This window comes from Carlito syrichta, unplaced genomic scaffold (genome assembly GCF_000164805.1).
Source record: "Carlito syrichta isolate Samal-C Ts95f unplaced genomic scaffold, Tarsius_syrichta-2.0.1 Scaffold311768, whole genome shotgun sequence".
NCBI lineage: Eukaryota > Metazoa > Chordata > Mammalia > Primates > Tarsiidae > Carlito > Carlito syrichta.
In genome coordinates, this window is record NW_007255864.1 from 624,874 (window position 1) to 648,844 (window position 23,971).

The window sequence follows — 23,971 nt, forward strand, 5'->3', positions numbered from 1 at the left end:
CAAAAAGTTGAATAGTTGAATTAGTTTATCCTAATTACATGGTGAGGGAAAGTACAAGCTGAGAAATTCAGACAAAAAATTTGTTCTAGGGGGTGATCCCTGAGGGATACCTGGTAGAACAAGATGTAAAACCACTCTGAAGGGACTCTTCACCGGCCCAGGCTATGAAGGATTTCCTTAGAAAAACAGGACCCATGATTAGAAATTATAACTGACAAGGACATAGATGGCCCCTAATGAGGTAGAGTTAACAGACCCAATAAACATAACAACTTGAGATAACAGATAATTTTAATATGCATGATTTATCATGATTAAGAGCCTGGAGGACTATATAGAAACTATAAGAAAATACACTATGAGAAAGAACAGGTAAATATAAAAAAGTACAAATAGATCTTCCAGAAATAAAAATAGTCATTGAAACAAGAAGTTGAATGAATTAAGCGGCAGGTTAGACATAGCTAAATAGATTTTAAAAGATAGACCTGAGGAAACCACCTGAAATGTAGTACAGATAAACATGATCTTTTAAAAATATGAGATCTCCTGTTATCAGTTGGAACCTTAGAAGAACTTTCAGAAGGTGAGGCAGTCAAATTGAATATCTGAGCCATTCTTGTGTAAAAAATGGTCTTTGAATCATACTGTGCAACATAGTAGCCACTAGACACACAGTGCTATTGAGCACTTAAGTTGTGGCTAACTGACTAAGAAACTACATTTTAAGTATCTACTTTAAGCTAATTTAAATAAAAATTCATATACAGACATGTGCCACATGTCAATGACAGGTTGCATGTATGACAGACTCAGTACATGACAGTATTCCCTTCAGATGATCATGGAGCTATGGAAGGGAGTAGGTTATACTGCCTAGGTTTGTGTGGGCACACTCTGTGATGTTTGCACAACAGTGAAATTGCTGAACGATGCATTTCTTAGAACGTATCCTGTTGCTAAGTGCTGCACGACTGCCCTTCTCTCAGCTATTGGAAAACTTTTAAGTATGTTTGGAACAATTTGAACTTGTACATTTCCTTTGTATACTATAAAAGCTAAAGTATTTTGATGAGAATTTAGTGTCTGAATTGAGATGGGCTGTAAACAATTTAAGACATTCTAGATTTCAAGGACTTGATATGAAAAAAGTAAAATATTAATTTTAAAAATAATTGAGTACATCTTGAAATGACATTTTGAATATATTATGTTAAATACGATATATTATTAAAATTAAGTTCCCCCTTTTAACCTATTAGAAAACTTAAAATTATATATATTATTATATGTCTTTTATATATGTAATTTTATATACTCACATAATACCTATTGGACAGCACTGAAGTAGAACATAAATCAAAAACTATTTGAGATCTACATAGTCCCCCATATGTAAAATGTTGGAGGTTGGCATAGGGAACAAGAAAATTCATGTGAAGATGGTGACTGCAGTTATAAGCAGCTGTAGAATCAAAGTGCTTATCTCTTTCACTTACTGTCTCAAAAATAGAGCTGGGGTAAGTCTGTGGCTTCTTTTCACTTAAGTTCCAGATAGAATCATAGTGTTGAGGTAGAGAAAATTGTTTCCACGATTATTAAAGTGATTGTGGATATGGATGGTGTATATGTTATATGCATACTTTAGACACACATATCCACATACGTGCACACGCATATATTTTTGACTAGCTGAATTTCTCTTGGGCTTTTGATGTCTAGTTTCCTAAATGCTCAAGATAATTCAAGACTCTATCTCAGCGGTTCTCTTCTGGGGAGCTTGCCAAAAGTGCTGACTTTCATTTGGGAGGCCTGGGTTGAGAATAAGAATTCTGCATTCAAAAGTTTCCCCGTGATTATGTGTGTGTGTGATTATATAGCTTATAACCATTGCAATCTTTTCTTAGCCATTCATTTTATTTACTCATTGATCAAATAAGCATTTCATAGCACGACTCTTCAGCCAAGTGGTATGACAGACACTTCTCTTCCATGGGATCTTCTTCTCAGGCTCCTTAGCACTTGCCTTGTTTTTTACTGTATTTCATCCATTACTTTATGATTCACTAAGAAAGAAGGAATGCTGCCAACTCAACTATGACACATCAATGCTTCACTATAGCCCTATTCCGAGATGTGAAAAATATGCATCTGGGATGAAAGACAGCGCCAGCATTCTCCAGGTCTCACTCTGAGACCCACATTTCATGCTGCTGACAGATGCTGTGACCTGGAGCCACCTGACTCTCCCCTTCCCATACCTGGGTTCCTTATGGCTCCTCCAATCACCAACCCCTACTTTCTTCTTCTTTTTTTTTTGGCTTTGGAGTCTCACTCCATTGCCCAGGCTGGAGTGCAGTGGCTGCCCAGCATCAATCTGCTGGGCTTCCGCAATCTGTCTGCCTCAGCCTTTGAAGTAGCCAGAACTACAGGTGTGTGCTACCACACCCAGTTAATTTTTAAAAAATTTATTGTAGAGATGAGGTCTTGCCAAGTTGCCCAGGATGGTCTCAAATCCCGCGAACTCAGACAATCCACTTGCCTCGGTCTCTCAAAGTGCTGGGATTACAGGCTGAGCCACTGAGCCCAGCCTACTTTATTCTTTATTTTTAAAAAAATTTGTTTTAGATTCAAGGGGTGTATGAGCAAGTTTGTTACATAGGGATATTGCTTGATGGCGAGGTTTGGGCTGCTACTGAGCCCGTCACCCAGGTGGTGGGCAAAGTACCCAATGGGTTTTTCAACCCTTGCCCGTCCCTCCCTCCCTTTAGGAGTCCCCACTGTCTGTTGTTCTCATCCTTATGCCCACATGCAGCCAGTGTTTAGCTACTACTTATGAGAACATGTTCTCAGTTTTGTTTCTGTGATGATTTGCTTAGAATGGTGGCTGATCTCCAGCTGCATACGGCATTTTGTTCTTTTTTATGGCTGCATAGTATTCCATGGTATGTACCAACCCCCTACTTCCTTCTGAGCTACATCTCAGTAAGTGATGCAGACCCTAGTAATTCTGATGCAGATGATTCTCAGCCCACTCTGAGAAACTCGGCTCTTCAAGGAAAGACTCTCTTGTTGCTGGTGTTGTGATACACAGGAGTGCCAAAAAAATGTATACACATTTTAAGTATGACATTTGCTCAAAAGATGGCACTAATCAAATGAATGCTAACATCACGTGACAGGCGTCAAAAATGACAGAAGCACAGTTGAGCAGATGTCTTACTACATATTGCTCCTGTAATTCAACTTCAAAAAGGAAAACATAGATAACATCTCTTAAAATGTATATATATGTATATATTTGTCACCCCCATATATGTTGTTATCCAAGAGTTTGATATTTCATTGTCAATGTTTTCTTCCAGGTATTTTGTAAACATGTTAAGGCTACCAGCCGGCCCCACCATGTATCCTCAAGCACTACTTAGAAACATGACATGTGATGCTACCCTGTTCTTTATCTTAAAACTGGCTCCTTATTTAGGACAAAATATTCCCAGCTTTTGCTTCAATGTTTAAATATTTGATTAAATCTTTCACAAAACCATCACTTTTTTAAAAAATTGATTTTTATTTTAAAGATGTGGGGTACAATTAAGGTTAGGTATATAAATGTTTATTATTCAGGTACCCTTGTTGATGAGGTGCGCCTCCCTCCTCCCCCAGCAGATTCCCACTACTGCCAATCCCATCCACCCCACTCCCGCCGCTGGCAGTTTCTCACTACTGCCAATGCTTTTCTTTGCTTTTTTTTCCTTGAGTTGGAGTCTCACTCTGTCGCCCAGACTGGAGTGCAGTGGCTGCTCTCGGCCACCGCAGCCTCGACCCGCTGGGCTCTGGTGAACCTTCAGCCTCAGCCCTCCAAGTAGTTGGAACTACAGGCGCGTGCTACCACGCCCGGCTAATTTTTTGATTTATTGTAGAGATGAAGTCTCGACAAGATGCCCAGGCGGGTCTCGAACCCGCAGGCTCAGGCAATTCACTTACCTCAGCCTCCCAAGGCGCGGCCTGTGCTGAGCCACCGAGCCTGGCAGCTTTTCTTATAGTATTATGGTAATTGTTCAAGGTCCAATTATGAGTGAGAACATGCAATACTCAGTTGTTTCTGTGATAGATCACTTAGTATTATGGACTCTAAATCCATCCAAGTTGCTGTGAAGTTCATAATTTTGTCCTTCTTTATGGCTGCATAATATTCCATCGTGTATATGTACCACATGGACACCGTGGTTGGTTCCATATTTTTGCTATTGTGAACAATGCTGCAGTAAACATGCGTACACAGGTATATTTTTCAGAGTGATCTGAGCTTCTCTGGGTATGTTCCCAGTGGGGGGGAGGGTTACAGGGTCATATGGGAGATCGATTTTTAGATCTTTTAAGAATTGCCAAACTGTTTTCCACAGAGGCTGTACTAGTTTACACTCCCACCAACTGTGTAGAAGTGTTCCCTTTTCTCTGCATCCTCTCCATCATCTGTTGTTTTTGGAGTTATTGATGATGGCCATCCTGAATGGGTTAGGTGGTATTTTAGTGTGGTTTTAATTTGCATTTCTTTGATGACTAGTGAGGCTGAGCATTTTTTCATGTATCTGTTGGCCGCTTGTATGTCTTCTTTTGAGAAGTTTCTGTTCATATTTTTTGCCCACTTTGTAATGGGGCTGTTTGTTTTTTCTTTTTGGCACGTTTGAGTTCCTTATGGATTACAGATGTTAGGCCTTTGTCAGATATACAATGGGCAAATATTTTTTTCCAGTCTGTGGCTATCTCCCCAATCTCTTGAATGGTTTCTTTGACTTTGCAGAAGACTGTCAGTTTGATGAGGTTCCACTTGTTTATCTTATCTCTTATGGCATGGGCACTTGGAGTTTTGTTCAGGAATTGGTTGCCCAGTTCCAATTTTCATAAGGGTGTCTCCTGCATTTTCTAAGGTTCTTATAGTTTGAGGTTTTATGTTTAGGTCTTTGATCCATTTAGAGTTGATTTTTGTATGGTGATAGGTAGGGGTCTTGTTTTCATCTTTTATATGTGGTTGGCCAGTTTCCCCCATACCATTTACTGAATAAATTCTCCTCTCCCCAGTGGTTGGTGGTGGACGCTTTGTCGAAGATGAGTTGGTTGAGAAATTGAGATTTTTAAAGCATCGCTTTTATTCTAACTTTTATTTCAGGGTGTGACAAAAAGATTGCAGTGAGGAAGGGAGCCAGATGGTAACCACAAAGGCCAGAAGCATTAATGTGCTTTTTTAATGCTGGAAAAGAACCCCACTTGTTCGTGTACTCTAAACTGGGGTGGTGTAATCATGACTTAGTACACCACTAAATGAATAAGTATGGGATGTGTTAAATTTAATCTGTGCTCTGAGGATACTGCCCTAGATTTTATTATTTAGTTAGAATAAACCCATTAGTCTACCTGAATAAACCACATCCACTTCTAAAGCATAATTTCTCTCTACATGACCCATTTAAATCTGCAAATGATTTAATCTGATGCCTCAACACACTTAAAAGGAGAATAAAGATGAATGAACACTCGACAACACTTTCTATAAAAATGCTTTATTTATTTAAAAATATGATTTTTTTTTTAAAAAAGAGACAACTTTTTTATATACAGGTACTTAGTTTAGAAACAGTCAAAAAACACAATAAAATAAACCTGGATTTAGAAATGATGATTTGTAACATATAATATGAGTGCTGAACAAGACAATTTAAATGTATAATTCTTTTTGTCTCATCACATTTCAGTAATTCACATTTGTTAAAAACGGTGATTGGAAAAGAACAGGTCATGCCTGCACCTTTCCCCTTCAGCAATCTGCCACCTTCCTTGTGTAGCAGAAAGGGCAGCAGGCAGGTAGTGGGTCTGCACTTCTTCGAGCGCCTGTGTGAAAAATACATCACCTTCACTTTTATCCTTTTTCTATTTTCTTCTTTGAAATGTATTTGTATGTGGCCATAGGGCCTGTCATACACACCAGGCCTCTTTAAATTTAATTTTTTAAAAACGGAAGCTCCCTGTGGGCCAGGAGCACGCCCTGCAGTGGCAGCACAGCACTCAGGGCTTAATGCCCTTGGGTTGCCAACACTCACACGATTGGGTCTCCAGGTCAGCACTCTGAGCAGCTGTCAGTTAACCTTTTCCAGCACAGTACTGGAACATTCCAACTCCATTCAAACATCTAATATAGACTTGTAATGAAACAGGAGAAATGGCTTGCCAAGCTAAAGTGCTATTAGCTACTATATTCAAGAGGCTATCTTGATTTCACAATCTGAATTTTTAAACTATTTTTCACCATGGTCACTGCTTCTCAAACTGGGGAACCCAAGTCATCTTCCTGGAGTGTCCTTTTTTTTTTTTTTTTTTTTTAAAGCCTTAGAGAGGCTCACAATTTTTTTAATCTTTGAAAGTTCTGTCATATATACTCACAAGCCAAATCAAATAATTTTAAAGATGAAATATGACTTCAAAGAAATGACAAGGTGACACTTTGGACTATGCCCTCATGCCTCATCTCCTATGAGGAGGATCCCAGTAGTAATGTGTAAAGCAATAACCTAGGGAATCCTGATTTTTGAAAGTGTAGCCAGGTCCTTAAAGGCAGTCAATAGAAATAAAATTCAGTCTTGGCTCATTCTCTTGAGTCCCATCTTCAGAAATAATGTCATTCTCTGATTAAATATACATTGTCCTGTCTATACTGATCAGGAAGAAAGTCAAGGAAAGAACTCTGGACTGACTTTCATTTTACACTGTTTAATAATTAAAGGAATGCTGCCATTAAAGAGGATTACTGACTTACAATTAAAAATATACAACATATGTCATAAAAAATAGTGGAACTCACGAAGTCAAAAGATTAGAACTTAACCCACTGAAAATAATGGGGCCATTAACTGTGGGTGGCTTTACCTTTCTTCCAGATTTATATGAAATCGTATCATATCTATTCTTTATTGCTCTTTTGGTTGAAGAGATAAATAGCTGGTACCTTTGAGTTATTAATTACATGACCTCTCCTGAAATCCCAAATTTACTAGGGAGTCTTTCTTGACCCCAAAGGGATCCTTCTAGTATGTCATTAGGAAAAACTCAATCTTCCTGCCAATGATAATTACTTGTCAAATGGAAAGTCAATAGTCATTCCCCGTATCAATAAAGAACAAATGAAGTTGCAAATGAAATTATATAAGTCAAATTTACAAAGTATTTTTTTTAAACAATAGGTCAATGTCATCAGGCATGTAAGGAAAACATTATTTGCAAATCAAATTATCATCCAACACATTTAATAATTAAATATAGTTAAATATGATGCTGGATCAAAAATGATCCTAGATAGTTTAAGGACTAATTCCATTAATCCCACAGTTTAATGAGACCATCCCAACCACATGTTATGACTTTAGATGTTTCATGAGGGTGCCACACTGCACCTATACACACTTTATCATGTGCTTTAAATCGACTATAGAGTTTTGTGGTCTTCCAGTCCCAAATGTTTAATTTTCCATTTCCATCTCCTGAAATCACATAGCTGTTAACAGGAAGAAAAATACATTCAAATTAGCAATATGCCTTAAACTGGCAGAGTGAATGAAGAACAGAAAAAAATCTTTATCTTTTCCCCTTAACGTTAAAAACCCCAACACATAGCCGGGCTCGGTGGCTCAGCCTGTAATCCCGCGCCTTTGGGAGGCTGAAGTGAGTGGATTGCCTGAGCCCACGGGTTCGAGACCCGCCTGGGCAGCGAGACTTCATCTCTACAATAAATAAAAAAAAAAATCAGCCAGGCGTGGTAGCACGCGCCTGTAGTTCCAGCTACTTGGAAAGCTGAGCAGAAGGATCACCGGAGCCCAGCAGGTCGAGGCTGCGGTGGCCGGGAGCGGCCACTGCACTCCAGTCTGGGCGACAGAGTGAGACTCCAACTCAAAAAAAAAAAACCCCAACACAAACATACAATGCTCAGAATAACAAGGTAGAACATGAAGCAGTCTATCAGCTGAACTTCCACAAAAACGTTCCCCAGTAAGCCACAAAGTAAAGGCAGAAAATAATTTTTAACTGGGAAGACTGGGAATCCTGGAGGCCATGATGGATGAGGTATCTAGACAGTCAGAAACAGTAGAAGGGAACTGATTTCATATATAGCCAGTGAACATGTGGGCCTTTCTACCTTAGTAGACTCTATTACCTTCATAATTCTAGTTTGGCTTCATATCTTTTGAATACATCTACAAGTGAATCAAAGGTAGAAGCATGTGGCCCAGTCACCAGGCCAAACATTCAGAGTTATAGGGATTTCTATATGGCTTTCACCTGTACATTTTAACTAAGGATGGTGCTAGAGGCTTCACAAATCCAGTGTGACCTAAAAATATTCAAAGAATGGATTGGCAGTTTCAGCACAGACAAGCTGTAGTGAAGTTGTAACTTCAACACTGCAATACAGAACAATTCTGCTGGTGTTCATTCAACCGCAAAAATATAGTGATTATAGTGCTCCTACTCTTGCTAAGAAAAGCAGAGAGAAAATAAGGCCTTGGTGATATACACAGGAGTTTACTAGGTGGCTGAAGGGCACAGGCCTAAGGAATTTAAAGGATTATATTGAAGAACTTTAAAAAAAAGCAAAATGTAATTTTCCTAACTTGTTCTTGCCTTTATATCTGCATTTTGACATATTAGAGTTCTTATACAAATAAGAACTGTGATAGTGATTTATGTGATAGTGATTTGTAAAGTGTTATTTGTACAACAATAGTTATCATCATATTTGAATATCAGAACAGATTAGAAGATTTGAACTTACCTCATGTCTGGTGAAAAGTCCACCTGACAAGCATAGCCTGCTACCATATGGCCCTTAAAAATTTTTTTCTTATTCAATCTAAATCTGTTCTGTGCTCCAAAAATTAAGATTTGGTTGTCCATTGACTGGCATGCCAGCCATTTCCCTGTAAATTCAATAAATTTAGACAAATTAGAGAAAGACTGAAACATTAAAGAAAAATGTTTTATTTTAAATATGTTCACTGTGATTAATATTCTTTTGCTCCCAAATCCTTTGCAATACTAAAAATTAAATTTACCACATCACCTGTAAAATGTTAGAAATATATCACTGGCAAGAGGTATTAATATGTAAAGTAATGGCTTTTCTTCAATTCTGTTATTAAGTACTCTTCATATAAAAGCTTATTTAAAAAAAAAAGAAATAAGAAAATACAGAAATTCCAAACCTTAGTGTTAATAGAACTAAATTAAAACTTGTGAAATGAATTAATTCATAGTAAGTATAGCCAGCAAAACAATGGCAAGAAGGAGAAAGAGACCTATCTGTGGTAATTATGGAACAGGAAAAGATAAACACAGGTAAGAAGACCCAGGATTAGTAAATAAAACTGTAAAAAAAGGAAATGCAATTTAAATGATAGCAACTGGTTTTTAAAGGCCACAGTTGCTTTTTAGCTACTTAGACTCCATCAACGGCCCTGGAGACTAGCTGTACTAGCTGCAGTCACTCGCTGATGATAACGCTTGGTCAGTGACGGACTGCATACCTGATGGTGGCGCCTGAAGACCATAACAGATCAAATGTTTACTGTGCCTTTTCTATGTTTAGATGCACAAATACTTGCCACTGTGTTACCATCGCCTACAGAATCTAACCTGGTACAGGGACATGATGTAGAGGCTTGCCGCCTGGGAGTAATGGGCTAGACCATATGGCCTAGGTGTGTGGTGGGCTACACCGTCTAGGTCTGTGCAGGCTCACTTGATGATGTTTGCGCAATTATGAAATCACCTAACAAAGCATTTCTCAGAAGCATCCTTGCCGTTAAACAACAGACAACTATACATTTATCCTACAAACAGTCGTTCCTTGGTATCTGCAGGGTATGCACCACACGCCCCCGCAAGTCCCTTATACAAAATGGCACAGCATTTGCATATAACCTGAGCACATCTCCCATATACTTTAAATCATCTCTAGATTACTTATAATACCCAATACAATATAAATGCTATGTAAATAGTTGCCATACTGTATTGTTTTTAATCTGTATTTTTAATTGTATTATTTGTTATTGTTTGAATATTTTCAATCTGTGGTTGGTGGACTCCAAGGATGTGGAACTCACACATATGGAGGACTGACTGACCACATGAACTCACTAAATGCTCCTACCAGAGCCTGAGCAGGTAATGGCCTTGCTCAAGTTGGGTGCAGTATTTGTAACAGCTGGTTTAAAAACACACGACGTAAAATGTAGATGCACAGTGACCAGGTGCATCATATAGTGATCATTAAAACAGGATCCCGTTAGGTTGCTCTTCTCACAAAAATGATGAGCATTTGACAGCTCTCACCAATCTGCCTGTGGCAGATGCCTGATGGCAGACCAGCTCCTCCCTGACCCACGCTTACAGTAGCGATGCGAGTTAACAGTGGCTGCGACAAAGACGATCCCCAGACAGCAGAACCTCCACTTTAACACCCTCATGGAGAGCTCGTTACATCAGTCTATTGTCAGTATATCTGTAGCACAAATTATCTTGTACTTAAAAAGGACTGGATTAAATAGTACTAAATTCATTTATCTTTTTAAATTTTTGCCTGAGAAAAATCTTTTATAGTAAATTGCTAAGGTGTTCTCATTATGGAGAGTCAAACTAAAATTTCCTATCCCCTGAAAGAAAAGCACTCGCAAGTCATCATCAAGCGATTTACTGATCCTGATTCTGTTGGAAGGTGAAAGAGAAAAGGAAACTCTGACTGTCAAATAGAAATTCTTACATGTTCAGTCAATATTAGCTGTAAATCATTGTTTAATTTTTATTTTTTAAAAAACAAGAGTGGGTACAGTGTCTCACATATGAAAATCAGCAAGTAGCTGGGTTCAGTGGCTCAGCCTGTAATCCCGTGCCTTGGGAGGCTGAGGTGAGTGGATTGCCTGAGCCCACGGGTTCGAGACCCACCTGGGCAGGCGAGACTTCATCTCTACAATAAATCCAAAAATCAGCCGGGCGTGGTAGCACGCGACTGTAGTTCCAGCTACTTGGAAGGCTGAGCGGAAGGATCGCCGGAGCCCAGCAGGTCGAGGCTGCGGTGGCCAGGAGTGGCCACTGCACTCCAGTCTGGGCGACAGAGTGAGACTCCAACTCAAAAAAAGAAAATCAGCAACTGTTTCTAATATTGCAGAGATTTCCTTATTCAAGTGTGGCACTATGACAGACTTCCCCAGAAGGGAATGACCAAAGTTCTTCTGATTACAGAAATTATACCACGCCTCAGAAGTTCACTTAAAAATACATTGTATGAACCATCAAGAGAGCAGGGAGACAGCCTACAGACTGGGAAAAAGTATTTGCCAACTCCAGGTCTGACAAAGGCTTAACATCCTGGATCTACAAGGAACTCAAACGTGCTGAAAAGAAAAAAACAAACAACCCCATTATAAAATGGGCAAAAGATATGAACAGACACTTCACAAAAGAAGACATCTGAGCAGCCAACAAACACATGAAGAAATGCTCAACCTCACTAATCATCAGGGAGATGCAAATCAAAACCACACTGAGATAACACCTAACTCCAGTCAGAATGGCAATTATCAACAACTCAAAAAATAACAGCTGCTGGAGAGGGTGTGGTGAAAAGGGAACACTTCCACACTGTTGGTGGGAGTGTAAACTAGTGCAACCTCTGTGGAAAGCAGTGTGGTGATTCCTAAAAGCTCTAAAAATCGACCTTCCATATGACCCCGCAATCCCCCTACTGGGAATATACCCTGAAGAACTCAAATCACTCTATAAAAAAGATACCTGCACATGTATGTTTATCGCATCGTTGTTCACAATAGCAAGAACCTGGAAACAACCATGCTGCCCATCAAAAGAGGACTGGATTAAAAAAATGTGGTACATATACACGATGGAATACTACGCAGCCATAAAAAAGAACAAAATCATGAATTTGGCAGCAACCTGGATGGAACTAGAGTCTATAATACTGAGTGACCTCTCACAGAAACAAAGATCCGAGTATCACATGTTCTCACTCGTATAATGGACCTTGAACATCCAATGTAATACTATAAGAAAATGACTGATGGTACTGGGAAACTATGAGGGGGAGGGGGATGGGATTAACAGTCGCAAATATCTATCTGGGGATGGGGAAACACCTCTTATCAACAGGGTGCCTGAATGAAACGTAATTGTACACCTAACCCTTAACTGTACCCCACAAAATCATAATAAAAAATATTGATTAAAAAAAATACATTCTATGTACTAACTCACCATTTGGAGACAAAGTCACTGCAGGCATTGAGTGCATGCTAGGTTCTGCTATATACTTGAAATCCACAGGAATGTCCCTAAAAATTCAAAATAGCACATTAGAGGAAGTAACTTCTAAAAGGCATCTTTAGAAGTATTACCTCTGAAACAAAGGGATATTATCCAAATAAAAGCAAATTCTTAAACTGTATGTCTAATAAATCTTTCTGGAGGAAAGAAAATCACCCAGTGACATTGTATTGCTTGTTATGAATCTTTTACTTCATAAATGACATCTCAAGATAATTATAACAGTGTGAGTGATTTTGTTTTCTATTTGATTGAAACTCTGGGCTCTATGTTAAAAAAAAACACCTGCCACTAACTAAAAGTTCTTTAGTAATAAACTCATATAAAAATGTACCAGGTAGAGAAGCGTGACGTCTGTGGCAAGCCTGGTGACATGTCCTGTACCTGCCAGTCAACCTTAGCTCTGCTCCATGAGTGCATGAGGATGCTAAGGAGGCTTCAGCAATGCATGTGGGTGGCAGGCAAAGCTGTAGGGATCCAAGAGCAGTCTAGCCCACCCAGATACCAAGGCCAAGGCCAGGGAGAGTAAGCATCTGGTACCTGGACTACTTCCAGTTAACATGTAAAATATTTCAAGTGTGCTAGGTATCGGAGAAAAAACATTTTAAAAAAGGATAAAACAAAAACCCAAATCCAAAACTAGTCACTTAAATTTAGAACCATCAAAATCTCCAAGTACTTTTTCATTTTTAATATTACCCGTGATAAAAATTATTTAATTAGTAATTCTGAAAAGAATTTTTGGTCTTGTTGCTTTCATGAGACCAGAGATGTTTTTGACAGAGTAATGTGTGGGAAATGCAATCTGCTGAATAACACAGAATATGAAGCAGCAATTCCAATTTCAAACCTTAGTTTAAGTTCCAATACTTTGATTAACTGGAAAATAATAATAATTTGCCTTCATGTAAGATATCCTTTCATCTAGCAGAAGGATCAAATGATTAGAAAAATAACCTTCTATCAGAATCTGGGTCAGAGGAAAAACGTTTCATGTATAACCTGGGAGTACCATGAGTCAGACCTCTAAGCCCTTTCTACCTCTACAGCACCAACGAGAACTTACCTTGAGAATGACCCAATGTATTCAAAAGAGCCTCAGTCTAAACCAGGTTCATGTTTTTCCCCTTCTCATACTTATTATTAATGGCTAATAATTTTATAACATGGGTTAAAACATAAGAGCATTTTCTGAATTCAATTAACCACAGTACAGGTTCAGATTAATTAATGTTTTACTAAAAGTAGACAAAAAACTCACATAGATCTTATTTTAAAGAATCTTGGTACAACAAACCCTAGAACAAGAAATGAATTACCCTGTGGACTTCATTATTTCTAGTAAAAACGTCTGCTAGGCACAGTTATATTTAATAAACACAATACTATTTCCTAATTAGATATTACAATTCAGTATAATGAGGAAATAACCCATATCTGGTAAATAATCTTCTGTTTAAAAATGAATTCACCAAAAAGAAACAAAAGTCTATGAAATTTTAAAGATAAACAGTAGTGTCAACCTCTGCAAAATTTTCTTTAAAAATGTTTTACCAAAATAAAAATCTTCTGGAGAAAACTCATCTATGACATTTCAAGCATTTGGTCAATTAAAATGCCACCAGCTGCTGATTATTCAATATAGTTTCTTTTCCTCTTTTAGAACTATATAATAATGTGAGTTTGAACAATATTGTTTAAGGAAGTCAAGTCTCCCTTGGTTTGTTTTCTTGTAAGATGCTACTCTAAGCGGTACAGGATATACAAGTTTGGCCAACACCACTTGTCTGAAGTCCCCAGTGTTGCTAATTTGTCGACAGCTGGGGTCAAGTCTCACTTTCGCCTACTCAAGCTGCCAGTATCACGTATAACTGTTCTTAGGTTTATGCAGTAAAGCACAGTTCTGGGGATCCGAGCTGGTTTTGCTTCTCACCTGTCTTTGTAGCAAGATTGAGTGTATATTTATTGCTTTCTCACCAGTCAAGCTGAATACAAGTTACCTTCTCTCCTCACCAGTCCCTTCATTCATCTAACTATTCACATGATCAAGAACTCAAGCTTTGGACTCAGTTTGACCTGAATGTGAACTTTGGTCCTTCCATGTCCTATCTAACCTTGGGCAACTTACTTAATCTATGTTAATTTCCTTATATATAAAATGGCAATAATAAATGTACCTATCTCATAAGATTGCTTTGCACATGAAATCAAATAGTCATATAAAATGCTACTTTACGTAGTGACTATCATATAGAAAGGGCTCTATAAATGTAACATCACTGATAATGACAATAATAATGACTTCAGATATTCAGTGCCTTATGTGTGCCAGGCACTGTGCTGGGGACAGACAGTAAGCATGACTGACACTGTTCTTTCTCTCATAGTTAGAACTCGCCTGTAAAGTGAAACAAATCAACAAGCACTTAAAGGGTGCTAAAAGCTGCGGAACGCAGATGATACTGTGGGATGACAGAGAAGAGGCACCTCATCTCATCTGAAGATTGGTCAGGAAGGCTCTGATAGTAAGAGTTAAACTGAAATTTAAAGATGTCATCATTATAACAAAACAATAACATAACTTTTAAAGGAGCATTTCTTAATATCTGATGGGAAATAGAAAAAAGAAACATGCTAATATTCTTCTTTAGTTTTTTCTTTTCTTCTTTTTTTTTCTTCTTTAGTTTAATCAAAATTTTTTGCTGGCCAATGTTTTACTCTGGAAAACACATACAAGTGTTCTTAAGCCCTGTAATTGCTACATCACCAAAATATTTACCAATTTCTTTTATTCCACTCTATGTTTAAAAATAGAGCTGAAATATAATCTGAGGTAGAAACATCTGAAAGTTTAAGCATAATCAAACTGTTCAAGTATGTAAAATGAAACGAAACACAGTATATGTATGTTTAGTCTCCAGAGTTTTGTGCAAATCATCTAAGGTGGCTCATATAAAACTTGATGTCTGTATCAGATTCTCTGTAAAAAAACATTTCTGAAATACGAAAGGTCTTGGTTATAAGGTGGCCTCAAACCATGGGTCTTAAGGAAGATGCGATATGTTAAGACTATGTATATAAAGTACAGCCAGCTCTCCACTAATTAGGGTCTTCTGTAGGGGTGTAGTTGTAGTATGGTAGTGAGTATGGAAGAGACCAGTTCAATTACATTAGATCTTCAATTACTCGCCCTGTCCTGACAATGGTTAAGGACCTGCTCAACTCCCTAAAGGGACTTAGTTTGAGGAGGAAAGCACTGGCTGTGGTTCAAGGCCTCCTACATGTTCTTAAAGCAGAAGGACTTCTGGGGGTGGGAAGACCCACTTTCTTCCTAGTCCTTGCTAGGCTGTAATCATGGTTGAGTTGTGCTTCATAACAGACTAAAAAGGCTGGGTTCCATCCAAACATTCACTTTAACAAAAAGATGATTAAGCATTTCTTTGCAACTAAATTATAAAAATGATCTATGATGCTTAATAAGATCAGTATAAGCATTTGCCTTTAAAAAAATCTTTTTTTCTTTAGAAAAGCAAACTCAACCAATATTTTATGATTGTATTCTACAAGTAAAACATTTGTACTAGGCTGATGATATGGGCAATTTTCAGTATTGGATTATCACAAAGCAGACATTTAAAAAACTAAAAGATACACCAGTGTTTCTTTGGCTTAGTTCTGAGGCCAAAATCTTATGGTCAATCCTATTCCTTGCTAGTCATGAATACACTAATATACAATATAAGATAGAACAATACAAACCTATCATCACTGTAAAAAAAACAACTCAAAATACATAACCTCTGGAAAGACTATCCAAAGACTACAAAGGGTAGCATATTTAGATTTTTATTTCCATATTGTAGGCACTTAAGTAGTCAAAACAATTTTGACTGGCAAGCCAGGACCACAGTTGCAAAAAAATTCAAATAGTTGCATATTATCAGGCTTTGTCTTTTGCTATAAAATGTCTAATTGCTTGCTTTCCATAAGTCAGATTTTCTAATGATGGAAACTTACCATTCCCAAACTCGTAGGCTCTTATCATCAGACGTGCTCACAAATCTCCTGTTCTCATCAACAAAAACAATGGTGTTGACGGCTCCCAAATGCCGATCATATTCCTGCACAATTTCCCCACTGCGAATGTCCCACTGTACATCAAACAAGGAAAAAAGGTAAAGACAGAAGTGAGCAGATTTATGGAAACTAACAAAGATCATAATTCTTTAAAGCAGAGAGGGAAAAGATCCCCAACATCCCACTTTATAAATTTAATGTTTTCTATTAAGAACAAAACATAAGCAGTGCCTAAAAGTAGCAAACATTAAATGAGTTCACATTGTTTAGTCCACCCCAATACTACAGGAAACTTAGAATTCTTCATGAAAACACTGTAAGAAGACTTACTTGTACAATTTTCTTATCAGACATCCCAGCCACAAAGAGATTTTGCTTATCTTCATCAGGATTGAATTTGACACAATAGGGTACTTTTCGGTTTGTAAATCTTGATATACACTGTCCTAAAACCAAAGATCCAAATAGGTAAGCTAAATCTGATCACTTAAAGATGACTGTGAGATTAAGATCTAGAGGTCACTTGCTTAACAAATTCTGAGGAAGGGCGGCCTGCTTGCTCTTTACTATAAACTACATTGCTCTTTATCACAGATTTGTAATGAAAAGGTAATTTTTTAAAAAGTAATTTTGTACCACCAATTACAGAATAGATAAATTATAACTCCATTCATACAATGGAATATTGCAAGCAATAAAAAAGAGCAAACTACTGGTACAAGTCACATGGGTGTATCTCAGTATTATGTTGAGTGAGAGGAGTTAGAAACAAAAGAGAATATATGATATGATTCCATTTATATGAGGTTCAAGAACAGGGAAAATGAATCTGTGATGACAGAAGTGGTTACTGTGGTTACTGGGAGTGGGTACAGACTGAAAAAGGGTATAAGGAACCTTAATGAGTAATAGAAACGTTCTGTATCTTGATCTTGGTAAACAACTGCATAGATATGCTTACTAAAAAAAAAAATCACTGAAAATTATGCATTTTATACACTTTGCTGGATGTATATTTTCCTTTGATTTTTAAAAGAATCTTAGAAGAGTGGTCTCGCAACTTTGACTACAATCACTAGTCCACAGCCTGGAACAATTACATAAGTGCCTCTGAGGGTAGGAACCAGGCATCAGTGATCTCAAAATTCTTAAGATGACTGTGGATTTCTGACTTCTGATGCAGCCAGAATTGAGAACCACTGCTAAAGTGCTAAAGAGCATGGGCTTTGGCATCTCAGAGATCTCGGTTTGAACCCAACTCTGCCACTTATTAGTTGTGTAACCCTGGAAAAGTTACCTCTTAAGGTCAGTTTCCTTATCTATAATGTAATAATAGTTCCTACCTCATATAGATATATAAGGATTGAAGGAGATACTCATATCAATACTTAGCATTATGCCAGGCAAATAGTGTTTAATAAATGCTACTAGCATTATCCTTAAAACTCGGTAAGATAAAAGATAATTTTCTAATTATATAAAATTATACTAGTTACAACATACTGATGCAATTAGTATGGCTGTGAATATATAAAACCAACTGGCCTGTGGAAACTTAGACCTACATTTTAATCAATTTGAGCAGTTAAATTTATTGTGCTTCTATGATGTGCAGTGCAGTATGGCAGGTGACGCTGGGGAACAAAAGTTCAGTTAGATGGTCTGTAAGGTTTCACATTTGCTTGTCTTTCCATATGTGGGCTTTATAAATCAAACCTGATGGAAATAAAGTTTCATCATGAAAGAGTTCATTATATAGTTGAGTATATATAAACATATTGTGTAGTATTAGCTGACAGTCAATGGCATGGGAATCAGCAGGGAGAGAAGGTGGCATTTTGCCACTGGAGACCACTCAGACTGTTTCATATGTAAATAATAACTTACAAGATTAATATGTATTAGTATTCACGTAAGTGAGCTCTTACCTGTCTCAGTGTCCCAGAGCTTAAGATACCTGTCATAGGCTGCGCTGAGGAACTGTGTTCCTGCGGTATTGAAGCAGATGTCTCTAACAGCTTTACTGTGACCTACAGGCAGAGCCAACAGAAATGGCAGTGAGACGAAGTATCATATCTTCTCTTCAAACATAAACACCATAAGGAGCAGCAGCATTCAACAGGGGTTCTCAGCTGTGAGTCAAGATCATTGGAACCCCATCACCTGATTCACTGACTTTGAAAATGCCACGTGTGGGCTTTTGAATGTGGGTGGTTTTTTCCTTTCAAGAAGCTCCTTAGGTGATTCTGATGTATAACATCTTGATAAGAACCAAGAGAAAAGGTCTAACTTTAAAAAAAAAGTTTGCCATGGCAATCTCTTAATATGCAGTACATATAACTGATGACTAATCAGCCAAGAATTTATGGAAACATAATAGACCAATTATGGCAATGACAGAACTGACTGCTGAAATTTTGGAGATTCATTCTCAGACTGCTCACCAAGCTGGAAGTGGAAACAAAGTGACCTACACCTAAATTTCAGAAAATTGTAGCCCTTGTTCAATAATTGCACATTTCTGTGATCGAATTACCAAATTTCACAGAAACAAATTCAGAATCTTGGAGACTAAATCTTTCGAAAATGACAACAGTAGCTTCTATTTTCTTTTAAGATGGCATTCTGACAATAAATTAACTTTAAGATGCCAATTATGCTTCACTCTTAGAAATTGATCTTGCCAGGTCAATCAACTCTCTTGAGAGTTACAGGGACAAACAAAATGTGACTCAAAGAAAGCAGAATCTTTCCTAATTTTACTACCCCTCCCCACGACCAAGACATGGGTGTTCTGCAAAATGAGCATGGCACAGATTGTCAACTGCATGCGACAGCTCTAAATCACCACCACCAGCAGCAAACGCCCCCTCAGGCAGCACATGCCATGGCAATTAGGCATGCTTTCCACAGCAGGAGTCCTAGTCAGAGCTGCTAGCATCTTCCAAAGGAGGAAAATTCCAGTTTTCCACTGAAAAATGGCCTGCCAGTACAGGGGAGACAGATGGGAACCAGCTCCACTGTATCTGATGGGGACATTTTGTTCCCTTGTACACAGCTAAGAGCCTTCCACAAGTCTTCCTTCAGGCTGCAGTGACATCTTGGGCAGTATTTATTTGTGCAGGGACCCTAAAATTCTAACAAAGCACTGCAGAACAGACTCCTACTTTAAAAATAGAGCCACCACAATTCACACAGAGTGTCAATGTGGTACAGTTAAATATGGAAAGAGTAACTAGCCTTTGCATGAAATTTGACAAAGACAATACACCTTTCTCTACCAAAAAGGCTGATTGTCACAAAGCTGTCCTCCCTTTGGTCCTTTTCTTCAAGAGTCTCCTCAATCTCATCCTTTTTAATGTTGTAGCTGCTAATTCTCAGCCTCTCTCCAAAGCTCAACATCCAGCTAATTGCTTACCGGACATCTTCACCTCAATATCCCAAAGGCAGCTCAAATTCAACGAGTCTAAGACCTCATCCTCGTAACTCTTGGTGAATGGCACCACCGTTCATCCAGCCACCTTATGAGAGTCACCGAGATTCCTGCCTCACTCTGATCTCTCTACTATGTAGTTTGAACTGTACTATGTAGTTTCTTTCTCATGTCTCTGCTGCTTTGGTTCAGACTCTCATCACCCCTAACCTCGGCTAATGAAATACCATGCAACTTATTTCCCTTCCTCCATGCTTGCCCTACCAAAGCATACTCCATATTGCCATGTGACCTTCTAAACATCAAACCATATTGCCATGTGACCTTCTAAACCATGCTGCTTTCCTGCAAGAGCTCTTTCGTGGCTTCCCAATGTCCTCAGAGTAGTCTAACCTCTATTAATAGCATACAAGGTCCTCCACACTCTGGGACTCTCCTGCAACTTTTCTCTATTTCTGCCTCTCACCATCTCCCTCATTTTGGCAATCCTGAAATGTATGAGGTTCCCCCAAAGCTCACGTTTTCTCACACTGCTTCTGCTGCTTTTGCTTCCTAGTTCCTTTTCTTTGCCTACCCGGAGTGACTTAATCCTTCCAGGCTCAGTTTAAATCTATGGAGATTTTCCTTCATATCAGTGCAGTAAAATTACTGCCAATGATTTTATCTTACTTTGAAAATTCTTCCCAAACAGATTTATAGTCAGAGAAAAAAAAAGTATTACCAATAAATGTTCGCAAACAGCGCCGGTCTCCATAAACCTCCCATAGCTGGGAAAAAAAATAACATGTGAACATGTTAAGTTTAATAAAAGCCATTCAGTCAATAAGAACAATGAACTCCTATGCTGGCTATGTGTGTGCATATCTGTGTACATAGATTTAATCATTAAATATTTAATATTAAATATCATTAAATATTGTGTGCCAGTTTGTGTTGAGCTTTTTGGAACACATGCACACACATACTCTTTAAAGAGTCTTAACAGTCTTTACATCAAATGTGTTTCTCACAAAACATCATGAGAACTTAACTATAGATGGAGTTAATTCAGGCAACTTGCATTTTCTTATTGTTCTTTTCTGTGTTATACATATTTTCTATGATGAGAAGTTTCCACTTTTGCAATACTATGAACTGCTTTTAAAGGAATTAAATGCTATCAAAACTGCCATGTAAATAACATTTTGATATTAAAAGCCTTCTATTGTTTGTTTTTCTGAAGTAACAAGTATTATAGAAGCTATATGAAAATGATCAAAACTAAAATAACAGGCTCATAATTCTCATCATATCTAAAGTGGATTAATATAATAGTTTCAAAATTAGCTTTATTCTTGTCTGCATCAAATCCAGTCCTCAACCATGTTGCCAGTGCTCTGGAATAGAAGGCATTTCCTCACCACCCAGTGCTGGCAAGATATCGTCTGTTACCACAGCATGGTAGGCAAGGACCTCTGAGACCTGGTCCCCTGTCCATGACTGGAATCATTTCTTGCCTCTTAGATTTTATGTTTCAGCAACCACGAAACTGTGGTCATTTCCAGCACACATCATCCTGGTTCATTCTGTTCACTCTGCTCAAACGTACTCTACTCCCCGCCCCCGCCCTTACTTAGTTACCCTTCCTGCTGAGGAACGGTTCCTTGCCTCTACAATGACCATTTACCTCATAATGAAATGACTCCCCCTAACAGCAGGGAAAGAGCCTTCATCATTTATTCTCAGCTTGCACATAATTATAGAAATGAACTAAATGAAATTCTGTGCTTTTTGGGTGATCAAAGAGAAGACTTGATTACATAGTTTGTACGAAGTAAAAGTTAAACAAAATAAAGGTTTTTACCTTATTATTAGAATGACTGTTGGCCTGTACTTTAAGCTATTACAGACAAATGCCTAAATGGTTGCTGTTCCCAAACAAAGGTGCCTTATATATTGTTAATATCCATGAATTCTTTACAAAGGATAAAATATTAATGACTCAATGTTCCAAGCCCCAAGAGCACTATAGGATTGGTATTTATCAATCATCATAATGGTCTGGATCCAAAGAAGACACAAAAAAGATAAGACCTATCCTTTGAGATTTAACATTTTTTCCAAGGTTTTCTCCATTGAAGCTGACATGCATGGTATGACACATACCATGGCTGAAGAGAAGCTAAACATGGAACTTTTCAAGTCTAGAAAAAGTGAGAGAAGAGGCCGGGAGCATTTCTGCTTTGGTGTTTACTAGTATTTTGAAGAAAAAGCATGAATCACATTGTCTACTTTCTACACGTCTTCTCTACCTCATAAGGTTTGGAGGAACAAATGAACTCAGTTGCATGTCCAAAATCTCTATAAAATGCATTATTAGTAATTAAATATTCATGTGTCTGGTTCCAAGTAATTGGATTGCATTCTCTTCAGCTGTCTAAGCTGAAAGAAATCCTAGCCAATCAGACCACAGGGACATATTTGAGCCTGCATGTTTAGAAGCCATTCATAAATTGCTGCATTCACAGGGCCTGAGAGAAAATAATTAACTTCTAACAAACCCAAATGTATTTATAATTAGCCAAACAGATTTAACCAAAGAACTAGCTTTGCAGCACTCCTACACCGTTACTCAAAACTCACCTTAATTTTACAGTCCATGGAGCAAGACAGCAATAAGTGGCCTGAGAGAGGAAACAACCTGACCGCACTGACGCCCTGTAAACAGGTATTACAGTTATCAACCAGAAGCATTCTAAATATCAGCTCCAATTTAGCATCAAGAAAAGACAGTACATTTAAAGCAACCTAATTTGCTATTTTTCTTCATTCCAAAAATCACACCCCAGAATAACCTTCATTAATATTCCAAGAGCAGACCTTACTGACACTAAGCTTTTGAAGATTTTTTTTTTAACCTTCAATATTGACTTCCTCACCCAAGGGAATCCTGAGTCAATCAAATTGCTAATGCCCTCACTTCTTTCTTTTACTTAGTCCCTTTGCTCTGGAAAAAGAGCTGGAAAAATCAGTTGAAACAGTGTAGAAGACAAAGATCAACCTCAAAAGTTTTCATGCTTCATGTCTCTGCATTAGTTTAATTGCGACCACAGTTTATAAAGCAGGGAGCATCTAATCTCCGAAGTGCGATAATCCCAAAAGCTAAGGCAGAATGATTGAGGTTCAGTAGGAGACTTGGTGCTAGTACCAGCCCATTACTCAATGATCTGGTGCCCAAGAACAAGCAGATGTGGCAGGAACTTGAGGGGAAAGGCCTGGGCCACATGGGGGCAGGACACAGAATGCTGTGTCATGGCTAATTCGGACGGCCCTAAGGCTATTAGGCGCTTGGGACTGATGTGTGGGGCCCCTCCACAGCCTAACACAGGTGTATCTTCAGTCTGACTTCCCAATCTTGTCTTGACTTCCTTGCATCTTTCCCAGAAATACTGAATGTTCCACATCAATAGCTGAAACTTTATGATGGCTTCATTGTTGCAACATCATAGCAAATAGAAGCAATCAATTGCTTACCTTTGTGTGTCCAGACCACACATGAATTTGTTTCTTGGGAAGATAACACTTCTCAGGTGGCACAGTTGACCGCAGGTTAACACCAACATCCTGAGGTATGTGAAGATAGGACCTGCCTTGGTAGTCATACATTTCTTTAACTGAAACAAGAAGGCAAAGGAAATCAATGAAAAATATAACCTATATCTATACATATAATTTTGAGTCAGGGTCTCACTCTGTCATGCAGGCTGGAGTGTAGTGGCACGATCATGGCTCATAGCAGCCTTGACACGCTGGGCTCAGGCAATCCTTCTGCCTCGGCCTCCTGAGTAGCTGGGACTACAAGCATGTGCCACCATGCTTGGCTAATTTTTATTTTTTATAGAGATGAGGTCTTGCCATGTTGCCCAGGCTGGTCTTGAACTCCTGGGCTCAAGCAATCCTTCCGCCTTGGCCTCCCAAAGTGCTGGAATTATTAGAGTAAGCCACCACATCTGACCTAAAATCTACAAGGGGGAACCCCCCCCCAAAACTGGAATTATCTTTTGGAGGGTGGGCCCCTTGTAATTCACTTGGAAT

At 38.3% G+C, this 23,971-nt stretch overlaps 1 protein-coding gene across 1 annotated transcript in view; it reads right to left on the minus strand.

Annotated features, from left to right (window-relative positions):
- Positions 1–5,545: 5,545 nt before the first annotated feature.
- Positions 5,546–23,971, minus strand: part of CDC40 (cell division cycle 40) — a 49,945-nt gene continuing 31,519 nt past the window's right edge. The window contains exons 8-16 of the mRNA XM_008069029.2: positions 23,411–23,550; positions 22,520–22,594; positions 20,619–20,664; positions 18,393–18,494; positions 16,795–16,910; positions 16,405–16,538; positions 12,319–12,395; positions 8,822–8,966; positions 5,546–7,546 (exon numbers count right to left, since the gene is read on the minus strand). Of these exons, the coding sequence (XP_008067220.1) occupies positions 7,369–7,546; positions 8,822–8,966; positions 12,319–12,395; positions 16,405–16,538; positions 16,795–16,910; positions 18,393–18,494; positions 20,619–20,664; positions 22,520–22,594; positions 23,411–23,550 (1,013 nt within the window). The 3' untranslated portion in view covers positions 5,546–7,368. The remainder of the gene's footprint in view (positions 7,547–8,821; positions 8,967–12,318; positions 12,396–16,404; positions 16,539–16,794; positions 16,911–18,392; positions 18,495–20,618; positions 20,665–22,519; positions 22,595–23,410; positions 23,551–23,971) is intronic.